The 13,704-nt window shown below is 35.0% G+C and overlaps 1 protein-coding gene across 1 annotated transcript in view; it reads right to left on the reverse strand.

The window, feature by feature from the left end:
- The window catches only part of LOC136040920 (erbin-like), a 60,063-nt gene that overhangs the window by 16,748 nt on the left and 29,611 nt on the right, over positions 1-13,704 (reverse strand). The window contains exon 5 of the mRNA XM_065725340.1: positions 1,237-1,362. Coding sequence (XP_065581412.1) covers positions 1,237-1,362 — 126 coding nt within the window. The remainder of the gene's footprint in view (positions 1-1,236; positions 1,363-13,704) is intronic.

Below are 13,704 nucleotides of genomic sequence, written 5' to 3' on the forward strand. Positions count from 1 at the left end.
CCCAAACTTCCCCCAACGTCACCAGATCCAGTCAGGATTTAAAATAAGAGCTTTGAGACACGATATCCTTCTAAATATCAAATTTCATTGAGATCCGATAACCCGTTCGTAAGTTAAAAATACCTCATTTTTTCTAATTTTTCAGAATTAACCCCTCCCCCTACTACCCCAAAGAAAGCGGATCCGTTCCGGCTATGTCAATCATGTATCTAGGACTCTGATTATTTTTTCCACTAGGTTTCATCCCGATCCCTCCATTCTAAGTGTTTTTCAAGTTTTAGGTTTTCCCCTCCCAACTCCCCCCCCCCAATGCCACCAGATCTGGTTGGGTTTAAAATAAGAGCTCCGAGCCACGATATCCTTCTAAATATCAAAGTTCATTGAGATCCGATCACCTGTTCGTAAGTTAAAAATACCTAATTTTTTCTAATTTTTCAGAAATACCTCCCCCCCCCCCCCCCAACTATCCCAAAGAGAGCGGATCCGTTCCGTTTATGTCAATCGTGTATCTAGCACTTGTGATTATTTTTCCCACCAAGTTTCATCCCGATCCTTCCAATCTAAGCGTTTTCCAAGTTTTAGGTCCCCCCCCCCCATTTCACCAGATCCGGTCGGGATTTAAAATAAGAGCTCTAAGACACGATATCCTTCTAACATCAAATTTCATTGAGATCCGATCACCCGTTCGTAAGTTGAAAATACCTCAGTTTTTCTAATTTTTCAGAATCCCCCCAACTACACCAAAGAGAGCGGATCCGTTCCGATTATGTCAATCATGTATCTGGTACTTGTGCTTGTTTTTCCCATTTAGTTTCATCCCGATCCCTCTACTCTAAGTATTTTCCAAGATTTTAGGTTTCCCTCCTCCAACCCCCCCCCCCCCCTCCAATGTCATCAGATCCCGTCAGGATTGAAAATAAGAGCTCTCAGACACAATATATTGTGTCCATTTCTAATTTCTATTTCTACTTCTAATTTAAGCTGGTCCCGTCCCTGATACGCCTGTCAAATTTCATCGTCCTAGCTTACCTGGAAGTGCCTAAAGTAGCAAAACCGGGACCGACAGACAGACAGAACGACAGAATTGGCGATTGCTATATGTCACTTGTTTATACCAAGTGCCATAAAAAGAGGGACGGTATAGGACAGTAAGGGAATTTTAACCCAAAAGCAAAAAATAAAATTTTGCCATAATACTAAAGCATAAAAACAAGAGTTATAACCTGAAAGACAAACCTTTAACTCATTTTTTGATAGTTCAAGAAAATCTAGCATCAGGCAGCACCCTATTTGGTCAGATATGGACTCTAAACGATTCTTGCTGAGATCAAGATGCTCCAATTTGTGCAAACTTTCAATAGACTAAAAAATAGAAATTGTCTTGTTATGTCTACTTCAGTCTAAATGACTGCTGAATGAAGTTTATTCGTTAGTCAAACTACCAAAACAAAACAATGAAAAAAGGAAAGATCTCAGCTTCGTTTTATTTATTTTTTTATTCATCCAATAGCTTGTAAGCTAAAAGCTTGTAAGAATAACATACAAAATGAAAATCAAAAAGAAAGTACTACTGGAACATTTAACAAAAATTAATGGTAGACTTATAGTTGACAATATACATCACTGTAAAAAGAGGTGTTTATTAACTCAGTCTTAAAACTAGGAACGGTACAAGCAGTGAAACAACTATCAGGTAACGAGTTCCAAAGTGTTACTGATCTATTTACGAAAGGCATCTCACCTATTTTGGATTTTGGTGCGGGGGAGGGTGGGGGGTAAAATTTCAATACGTTTTGCTTAATTTATTTCAGAATCCAAATTTACAATGCCGTTTACAATACTGTAGACACTGGGAAGATCAGAGCTCTTAAGATGGAAGTGAAGACTCGGCAATCTTAACGCCTCTAAATGTTTTGAATACGACAAATGCCTCAGGTAGAAAATTAGCTTTGTAGCATATTTTTGTACTGATTCAATTTTCTTCCTATCATCTTTATTTATAGGGTAACATACTGGAGAGCAATATTCAAGGATAGGGCGAAACATTGAACTGTAGAGTTAAAAAAAATCAGATTAAACTTCAAAAATACTCTTTTAATTCTAGACAATGTAAACCGTGCTCTACCCGAGACAATCATCGTATGCTCAAAATAAAAATAAAACAGATTTTTTCAAATTGAAAGTAAGGAGCGATTTTAAAACTTAAAACGAACAGAAATTACTTCGTATATGAAAGGGGCTGCTTCCTCATCAACGCCCCGCTCTTTGCGCTAAAGTTTGACTCTTTCTCTCAACTCTTCTTTTTAAAAACAGTAAAAAACTTTAGCGTAAAGAGCGGAGCGTTGATGAGGAAGCAGCCCCTTTCATATACGAAGTAATCTCTGTTCGTTTTAAGTTTTAATGTCGCTCCTTACTTCCCGTTAAAAAAAAATTGTTTTTTTTTATTATTTAATTTCTGAACGTTTTTGAATCAATGCATGTTTTGATTTTGGCTCTCCGCAGAGGAATAATTAAAACGAAATTTGCATATTTATTTTTTTGGCTAAATAGCTTTCTCATAGTTTTGATCGAATGATTTTGATAAAAGAGGTGCGGGGGAGGAAGCCTAGTTGCCCTCCGATTTTTTGGTTACTTAAAAAGGCAACTAGAACTTTTAATTTTTTACGATTGTTTTTATTAGTAAAAGATATACGTAACTTATAAATTAGCTTACGTAACAAACTTTTGTATCCTCATGTTTTTATTACATATATGAGGGGGTTCACCCCCTCGTCAGTACCTCGCTCTTTACACTAAAGCTTAAATTTTGTCCCAATTCATTAAGAATGACCCCTGAATCACAAAAGCCGTAGAATTAATAGCTGAAATTACCAACAATATTTTAATGTAAAGAGCGAGGTATTAGGAGGAGGTGAGCCCCTCGTATGCGTAATAATTTATGTTCTTTTTAAGTTTTAATGCTACTCCTTACTTCCAGTTGAAAAAAACTTTTTCATATTTATTTTTCCATTGCTTTTTAAATAATGCTATCAAATCCTGCACTCCCTTCATGGGAATTTTCTTCCCCCATGAAAACTTCCTCGATTGAAGGTTCCCCCAACATATCCCCCTCTTCTCAACCCCTCCCACCAACCAAAAAATCCCCCTGAAAACGTCTGTACACTTCCCAATAACCATTACAATATGTAAGCACTGGTCAAAGTTTGAAACTTTTAGCCCCCCCCCCCCACGGGGAATGTTGGGGAGTAAGTCGTCCCCAAAGACATAGTTATAAGGTTTTCGACTACGTTGAATAAAATGGCTATCTCAGAATTTTGATCCGATGACTCTGGGAAAACAATTAGCGTGGGAGGGGGCCTAGGTGCCCTCCAATTTTTTGGTCACTTAAAAAGGGCACTAGAACTTTTCATTTATGTTCGAATGAGCCCTCTCGCATCATTATAGGACCACTGGGTCGATACGATGACCCAAACAAACAAATAAACACACATCCGTGATCTACCTTCTGGCGAAAAATACAAAATTCCACATTTTTGTAGATAGGAGCTTGAAACTTTTACAATAGAGTTCTCTGATACGCTGAATCTGATTTTCGTTAAGATTCTATGACTTTTAGGGGGTGTTTCCCCCTATTTTCTAAAAAAGGCAAATTTTCTCAGGCTCGTAACTTTTGATGAATAAGACTAAACTTGATGAAACTTAAATATGTAAAACCAGCATTAAAACGCGATTCGTTTGATGTAGCTATTGTTATCAAAATTCCATTTTGGTTTTGGTTACTATTGAGCCGGGTCGCTCCTTACTACAGTCCGTTACCACGAACTGTTCGATCAAACTTTAATAACAGATTAAATACTATGCCAATCAACTAATTCTTTTTCTTTTCAGAAGCTTTAGGCATGCACAAAATAAACTTTATACACCTAATTCCAGTAACACAAAATTTTAATTAAACAGGAAAACATCAGTAATGGCTTTTCTTTTCAGAAGCTTTAGGCATGCTCAAAATAAACTTTATATACCTAATTCCAATAACAAAAAAATTTAATTAAACAGGAAAACATCAGTAATTGCTTTTTTTTCAGAAGCTTTAGGCATGCTCAAAATAAACTTTATACACCTATTTCCAGCAACAAAAAGTTTTAATTAAAGAAAAAAACACCTGTAATAATATGTTCAAAGCCCCAAAGTTATATGTCGGTTTATTTTGCGTTATTCCTTCCGTCTAAAAGATGGAGAGGATAAACTGCAGTTGCTATTTGGTGATATCCGCTAAGAATGAGTTAATTCAGACTGTCTACTTTTTGCCACCACTGAAGTAAGGCGTTAGTAATTTAACTATGGAACAGTTTAATGATCTACAACCTACCAGTAACACCAGACAATGTGGTCATTTGCGGGGTAATTCCTTTCAACATGAAAAAAATAAAGGTACAAAAGTAACTTTTTCTATTTGCTAGTCTTTCTGAGACATAAATTAACATTTGTAAGGTGAAATTAGGTTTCACCGATTCTTCAGAGCCAAAACCTAGCATAGATATGCTAAGATTAAGAGCCTTAAGTTCATCGGAAAACCCAGTGGTAAGGATTTCAAGAAAACAGAAAACGATATTCTATAATTAACCTTATTCTATAATTAACCTAAGATTAAGAGATTAAGTTCATCGGAAATTGAACTTATTCCAATATTCTATAATTAACCTAAGATTAAGAGATTAAGTTCATCGGAAAACCCAGTGGTAAGCATTTCAAGAAAACAGAAAACGATATTCTATAATTAACCTTATTCTATAATGGAAATTATTCGGATATTATATAATTAACCTAAGATTAAGAGCCTTAAGTTCATCGGAAAACCTAGTGGTAAGGATTTCAAGAAAACAGAAAGCGATATTCTATAATTAACCTTATTCTATAATTAACCTAAGATTAAGAGATTAAGTTCATCGGAAAACCTAGTGGTAAGGATTTCAAGAAAACAGAAAACGATATTCTGTAATTAACCTTATTCTATAATTAACGTAAGATTAAGAGATCAAGTTCATCGAAAATTTAACTTATTCCGATATTCTATAATTAACCTAAGATTAAGAGCCTTAAGTTCATCGGAAAACCCAGTGGTAAGGATTCCAAGAAAACAGAAAACGATATTCTATAATTAACCTTATTCTATAATTAACCTAAGATTAAGAGATTAACTTCATCGGAAATTGAACTTAGTCCGATATTCTATAATTAACCTAAGATTAAGAGCTTTAAGTTCATCGGAAAACTCAGTGGTAAGGATTTCAAGAAAACAGAAAACGATATTCTATAATTAACCTTATTCTATAATTAACCTAAGATTAAGAGATTAAGTTCATCGGAAATTGAATTTATTCCAATATTCTATAATTAACCTAAGATTAAGAGATTAAGTTCATCGGAAAACCCAGTGGTAAGCATTTCAAGAAAACAGAAAACGATATTCTATAATTAACCTTATTCTATAATGGAAATTATTCGGATATTATATAATTAACCTAAGATTAAGAGCCTTAAGTTCATCGGAAAACCCAGTGGTAAGGATTTCAAGAAAACAGAAAGCGATATTCTATAATTAACCTTATTCTATAATTAACCTAAGATTAAGAGATTAAGTTCATCGGAAAACCTAGTGGTAAGGATTTCAAGAAAACAGAAAACGATATTCTGTAATTAACCTTATTCTATAATTAACGTAAGATTAAGAGATCAAGTTCATCGAAAATTTAACTTATTCCGATATTCTATAATTAACCTAAGATTAAGAGCCTTAAGTTCATCGGAAAACCCAGTGGTAAGGATTTCAAGAAAACAGAAAACGATATTCTATAATTAACCTTATTCTATAATTAACCTAAGATTAAGAGATTAAGTTCATCGGAAATTGAACTTAGTCCGATATTCTATAATTAACCTAAGATTAAGAGCCTTAAGTTCATCGGAAAACTCAGTGGTAAGGATTTCAAGAAAACAGAAAACGATATTCTATAATTAACCTTATTCTATAATTAACCTAAGATTAAGAGATTAAGTTCATCGGAAATTGAATTTATTCCAATATTCTATAATTAACCTAAGATTAAGAGATTAGGTTCATCGGAAAACCCAGTGGTAAGCATTTCAAGAAAACAGAAAACGATATTCTATAATTAACCTTATTCTATAATGGAAATTATTCGGATATTATATAATTAACCTAAGATTAAGAGCCTTAAGTTCATCGGAAAACCCAGTGGTAAGGATTTCAAGAAAACAGAAAGCGATATTCTATAATTAACCTTATTCTATAATTAACCTAAGATTAAGAGATTAAGTTCATCGGAAAACCCAGTGGTAAGGATTTCAAGAAAACAGAAAACGATATTCTATAATTAACCTTATTCTATAATTAACGTAAGATTAAGAGATTAAGTTCATCGGAAATTTAACTTATTCCGATATTCTATAATTAACCTAAGATTAAGAGCCTTAAGTTCATCGAAAAACCCAGTGGTAAGGATTTCAAGAAAATAGAAAACGATAATCTATAATTAACCTCATTCTATAATTAACCTAAGATTAAGAGATTATATTCATCGGAAATTGAACTTACTCCGATATTCTATAATTAACCTAAGATTAAGAGCCTTAAGTTCATCGGAAAACCCACTGGTAAGGATTTCAAGAAAACAGAAAACGATATTCTATAATTAACCTTCCTGTAAGGTTAACCCTTACAGTCTTTTAACATAAAATAGGGAAATGAGTGTTGAACCCGGCAAAATTTGGCCATCGCAAATAACTTATTCTATTGTGAATATAAAACCAAATTTTCAGAATTGAGCGTAAGCGCATATATCCCCATATTGAATAAGTGTTGTTTTGTCTTCAAGTGTTGAAATATGGCCGGTTGTAGCTCGAAAAACGCTACGTGTCTTTATGTCTTTATGAAAAAAAAAGACTTAAAACGCAAGCTGGTGCACTGATTAAATCGAAAGTTAAATTAAGTTTTTTTTTTAACCTTGTTGGAAACAGAACCAAAAAACGAATATACAATTTTGATACGAAAAGCTCAAATTCCGAAAAAACATTTTTTAGTGAAACAAAACAACGAGAATAACAACCTTTGCTTCAGGTTTTCTTTTATGTTTTCTGTTGATTAGTAAACTCTTCATTCTTAAAATAAAACATTTTGAAGAAAACAGAAAATTCCTGATATTTTTATAACCAAATAAGCTAGAAGAAAATTGACCGGACTAATCAAATAGATTGAATTCGTCTTAGCTTTGATTGAACAATTTTATCCGTTTACACACTGAATAATTCAGCCCCTCCAAAGTATGCTCTGTAAATGTCCAAATTGTACATAATGGTTACAAGACTCTTATGTATACTTTCCGGCTTAAATTTGTTCGACCAATGCCTTCAATAATCCGATTTAAAGGGTCTAATCCTGACATAACAGGGATATCTCGGACCCAGTAAAAAATACGTTTTTAGTTTGATTTCTTCATAAGAACTGGAATTTAATTCTGGCCCATGAAGAAGCGCTAATAATTATATAATGAATTGCAATATGTCCTTCTATTTCTCTAGCCGAAAGATAAAATTTCTAAGAGATAAAAAATTATAAGACAAGAGATTAAAATTAAAGAGAGAAAAGCGGATTTAATTAATTATACAGCGAAAAAAACGTACTAAAAACCAAACACAACAATATACATCAATTAATAAAAAAAATCCCAATATTTCAAATCCACATCCGGCAGCCTTTATAAACGGGAAAAAAGAAAAAATACAAAATAATTTAAATCATTAAGAAACAACAATACAACAAGAAAGAGAAAGAAAACAGCAAAAGACAAACAAATTTTGTCTTTGTTCTTTTTTCTCTCTCTTTCTTGTTGTATTGGTATTTTTTAATGATTTAAATTAATTTTGTTTTCTCTCTTTTTTTCTTTTTCTTCCGTTGATAAAGACTCCCGATTGTTGAGTTGAAATATTTGGAATTTTTCATTAATTAATGTTTTTTGTGTCTTAAATTTTAAATGGAATATCAGTTACCTAATCAATTACCTAATTCAGTTACCTAATGAGTTACCTAATATCAATTACCTAAGAAATTATCTGAGAGAAGATTAAGGTTTTACTGGCTATGCCTAGCTTAATAATATATATCTGACTACAATTTTTAATTCTCTTAAATTGAGCTGTTAGTTGCATATTGCTCAAGTCAAAAGATGAAACTTCTAAGAAGACTATTAGAGAAGAGAACTAATAGTTTCTCCACTACTCCAGTGTCCAGCTCACCAATATTTTAAAGTCATTATATTCATCAGCATTTGTCCTGGGCAAACGAGACTGGAAATGACCAAGCTAGACCGTAGTGGAACTAGTGCACAAAAAATGAGTTAGGCAGAACTCTAATCAATAGATTTTGTCAGTTTCCATTCTTATGGTATTCAGTTCATTCTTATGGTAGAGAAATTTTTGAGTATTCACTGCAACCCAATGAAGAGCAAAGTTCAGCACATAGTAATGGAAATCAGAGTCAAGACAGGAAACCTTTCCAATACTAGTCTAGTGTCCAGGAAGATCAAACGGTGGGCAATAGGAATGATGTCGTTCATACCAGTGAAAAGCCAACGTTTTTCTTGGGCATTTATAATGTTTGTACATGGTTTTAATTCACGTCATTAATACCCTGACATACTTTAATAAAAAAAAATCAACTGGATTTGTGGAAATAGCTAACATTAAGGGCTTATGTCCTATGGTTGCACTATGCCTCATAAATCTAATTGCAGAATTTTTTAGCATTCTGACCTTTTTACGGTGTATCAAAAGGTTGTTAGCCCTTCTCTAAGGGAATTGAAATGTCGAATGAAGCCGAGCTATCTGATGCAGTGAACACATTGATGAGAATTCGGCTGGAACCATTTTACTTATTTAAGACTTTTCCTCCATTTTGTTTTGAAGATGTCAAGATAAACGATTGACAAGGTTTGGTGAAAACTATTCATACAAATAAGTAAAAACAGAAGACCTGATAAGAAATACGGTTGATATACCCATGCCTGTGAAGACTGAAGCAACGCAGAGGATCAGAAGGATGCTATCTCCTTTGATCTTTTGGGTTCTTTTATCCCATGTTATCAATCTATCTTTTGATTCATACTATTTTGGGATATGACCGTTCAAGTGACATGGTTTACCCTTTCACTTCACTGGACAAGAAGCTTCAATTAATGAAAAGTCTAGTTTGTTTACGTATATAAATTACTTCGAAGTGGGATGTAGCATTTCCGTTAAGTGATAATTCAAGTATCATTAATTTATCATTAATGATAATGATAAGTTAAGTGATTTCCGATTCCCGTTTAGTGATACAGGGTAGCTCTCTGAAATTCCCTACCCGTTAAATTCCCTCCTACGCTCATCCAATCTAGCCACATTTTCAATGCCGCCTAACTCCTCCAATACCAAGTGTTGTGCTTCCCCTCCGACCTCAGAGTTATCCTCATTGTCTGTTAAGAGGGCGGAAACTCCCCCCTCACCTTCAAGCTAATAACAGCGGGCTTACAAAAATGAATCCCGAAAAACAGTACAGTCTCCCAGTCAAAGCTGAATTTTCTAATAAAGTCTCAAAATTACATAACCTTTTCTTTCTTGCATTTTCTTACTTTCGTAGTAGGAATAAACAAGTATTCTTTAATTGGGAACTTAACAGTAGTGTCAGTTGGGACTGGATTCTCAACTTATTATTTTCATATGACGCTTTTTTGTCTTTTCTGGATTTTTCTTGCCTTGTAAGTAAAGATAAATAAATCTTCTTCAAATGAAAACTGAGCAATATTTCCGACAAAAAACTCAAATTGTACTCTCTTTTTGCGACTCTCTTCTCTCTTTCCGATTTAGTAACTTTCGCCGTAAAAATACAAAAATCGCATTACGTGGGAATTGAATCTCCTTACTAAGTTTCTCATACTGAACTAAAGTAAAGGATACGGTACTAGACCCTGAAAGTCCAAACAGGTAATGCTGATCACCGTTTCAAGGCCCTTCAGCCAGGAAGTGCAATGGGGGGTTGGGGGCCAGCCATCCTCTGCTTCCACACACCCTTTTTACTAACCTTCCTCAGATTTCCCCAGGTACCCATTTAGAGCTCAATCGACTATGGCCGAGCTTACAGAGTCACACCACTGACCCCCCGTCCCAAACCAAATAACCGGCCACACCAGGAATCACATCTCCGCCCTTCGGACAAAGGATTCCAAATCCAACGCGCCAACCACTCGGCTAGGACGACATACTGAACTCTGATCTATTGAATCTTTCGAGAGAAATGAAGCACAAAAAAACTCATTTTTAGCCTGGACTGGCATACTTAGTACCTGACCTGCCTACCTAATTATTGCTGCCTCGTCTTGGGAATACAAAGCTGGGAGCCTGTAACTTTCCGATATAACATAAGGAAAACCATGAATTGCAGAAGTGTTTTCGCCCCGAACTGGCATGCTACGTTTCTTAGTTCTCAGACAGGAAGTTATCTCCCTTTTCCCTGTCTCGCCTATGGGTTGATCCACCTACCCTCTTTGTCAAAAAGTGTATTTGATTTTTATAGTTAAAAAAAAAACTTATTGTCTCTCAATCCCCTGAATCAGCTAAGGCAAAGAACGAAAAACTAAATCACTTTCAGAATGGACCGACACAACCCCTACTATTATTACTAGCAACTCATCGCAGCACCAGCCGCCTGAGGCCAACACAGCTACGCACGCTCACACTCAGTGTTTCATAATGAAATCAGAGGGTTTCTACCTCTCCACCTCCTATTGACATCGTTATAGAGAGATCATCAGTCTTACTAGCGCATTTAAATTAGTCAGACATATCCAGAGTAAGCTCATGGCGATTAATGGTAAATACTTTAACCTCTTTACTTTTCGTTAGCACACGAATCCTCAGAATGATTTCTAACTTATATTGCCCAACTCTATTAACGACCTCTTTATAATCTTGTTTCTTTCAAATTGACTACAAAGTTTCAAAATAGCCTTCTGATTGATATAACACCAAAAAGAGGATCCAGGAGTTGATCTAGTACTTTCTGACGAAGCTCATCGGTGCTAGATATTGACGGCCTAAGATATCGTTGGCTTGATAGACTGGATAGTCTTTACGAATCGGGAAATAGGATTTCCATCTGTTAAGCCGCCATTATTAAAATTAACTAATAAAATTCGATTTATAAACAAAAGTAAGTATTGTCTTGGTCAATAATCTAATATCTTAATCAATTCAGAGTGGTGAACGAAATAACCTCTACGCAGCAAAAATGATAATTCTCAATCCCAAACTGAGGATTTCCTGGATATAGCGATGGATAATAAGATGGATTATTTTACGTAAGGTGAGACGAGAAGGAAGTCATGAAGATTATAGCGGAAAACACGGAAGCAAGCTTATTCAAACACTGAATAACGTTTCTTATTCGGCCACAAATCGGACAGGACAAAGTCCCTTGCTTAGCAAAACCTAATATCTGGACATCAAATAGTAACCCCATGAATCTAAGCAAATCCCACAAACTCAACAAAAGTCTCAACTGCTGTACTCTAATCTTCAAGTTGGCAGATACCCAAACAAACTCACAGTCAATTCTCACTAATGCGCCGTAGCATAGCCTCCAATCCGAAAGATTATGGCAAAGGGCAGGCTTCCTCAACTCCCAAAACAAACTCACAACAAATTCTCACTAATCAAACAGTTCGTGGTAACGAATTGTAGTAAGGAGCGACCCGGTTCAATAGTAATCAAAACTCTAAAAAAATGGAATTTTGATACCAATAGCTATATCAAAAGAATTGCATTTCAATGCTGATTTTAAATATATAAGTTTCATCAAGTTTAGTCTTACCCATCAAAAGTTACGAGCCTGAGAAAATTTGCCTTATTTTAGAAAATAGGGCGTAGCAACCCCTAAAAGTCATATAATCTTAAAGAAAATCACACCATCAGATTCAGCGTGTCAGAGAACCCTATTGGAGAAGTTTCAAGCTCTTATCTACAATAATGTGGAATTTTGTATTTGTCGCCAGAAGGCAGATCACGGATGCGTGTTTGTTTGTTGCTTTTTTTTTCCCAAGGGTGAACGTATCGACCCAGTGGTCCGAGAATCTTGCGAGAGGGCTCATTCTAACGGAAATGAAAAGTTCTAGTGCCCTTTTTAAGAGACCAAAAAAATTGGAGGGCACCTAGGCCCCCTCCCACGCTAATTATTTTCCCAAAGTCACCAGATCAAAATTCTGAGCTATTTTATTCAGCGTAGTCAAAAAACCTTATAACTATGTCTTTGGGGATGACTTACTCCCCCAAAGTCCCCGTGGGAGGGGCCACAAGTTACAAACTTTGACCAGTGCTTGCATATAGTAATGGTTATTTGGAAGAGTACAGACGTTTTCTGGGGTATTTTTAGGTTGAGGGGGAGGGGGGTTGAGAAGAGGGGGAGAAATTGGGGGAACTGTCCTTGGAGGAATTTGTCATGGGGGAAGAAAAGTTTCATGAAGGGAGAGCAGGATTTTCTAGCATTATTTTAAAAAAAAGCAATGAAAAAATAAATATGAGATGTTTTTTCAACTGAGAGTAAGGAGAAGCTTTAAAACTTAAAACGAACAGAAATTATTACGTCTATGATGGGCTCATCTCCTCCTAATACCTCACTCTTTACGCTAAAGCATTTTTAGTAATTTTAACTATTTATTCTACGGCTTTAGTGATTCAGGGGTCATTCTTAAGAAATTGGGATAAGATTTAAGCTTTAGTGTAAAGAGCGAGGCACTGACGAGGGGGTGAATCCCTTCATATACGTAATAAAAACATGAGAATGCAGAAGTTCGTTAACTAAGCTAATTTGTAAGTTACGTATATCTTTTACTAATAAACATTCGTAAAAAATTAAAAGTTCTAGTCGCCTTTTTTCAGTAGCCCAAAAATCGGAGGGCAACTAGGCCTCCTCCCCTGCTCCTTTTTTTCTCAAAATCACTGGATCGAAACTACGAGAAAGCCAATTAGCCAAAAAATAAATATGCAAATTTCGTTTTGATTATTCATCTCCAGTAGCCAAAATCAAAACATGCATTGATTAAAAAACGTTCAGAAATTAAATTACAAAAAACAAGTTTTTTTAATGGGAAGTAAGGAGCGACATTAAAACTTAAAACGAACAGAAATCACTTCGTATATGAAAGGGCTGCTTCCTCATCAACACCCCGCTCTTTACGCTAAAGTTTTTTACTGTTTTAAAAAGTAGAGTTAAGAGAAAGAGTCAAACTTTAGTGTAAATAGCGGGGTGTTGATGAGGAAGCAGGCCTTTCATATACGAAGTAATTTCTGTTCGTTTTAAGTTTTAATGTCGCTTCTTACTTCCCGTTAAAAAAACTTGTTTTTTTTTTTTATTTAATCCACCGTAGAGTAATCTTCAATTTGGCAGATTACAAAAAAGGGCAGTCTACCTCACTACTTCACCGTAATGTAATCTTCAATCTAGTAGAATCCATAACAGGACAGGCTACCTAAGCTCCCAAAGAAACTCACAGTAAATTTTCACCATTTCACCGAAACAATTACCTCTTATTACTAGGTAGATAATAAATTTAATCAGTCTCTAAAGTTTTCAAAAAATCTGGAAAAAATTACTCT

This window comes from Artemia franciscana, chromosome 21 (assembly GCF_032884065.1).
Source record: "Artemia franciscana chromosome 21, ASM3288406v1, whole genome shotgun sequence".
Taxonomy (NCBI): Eukaryota; Metazoa; Arthropoda; class Branchiopoda; order Anostraca; family Artemiidae; genus Artemia; species Artemia franciscana.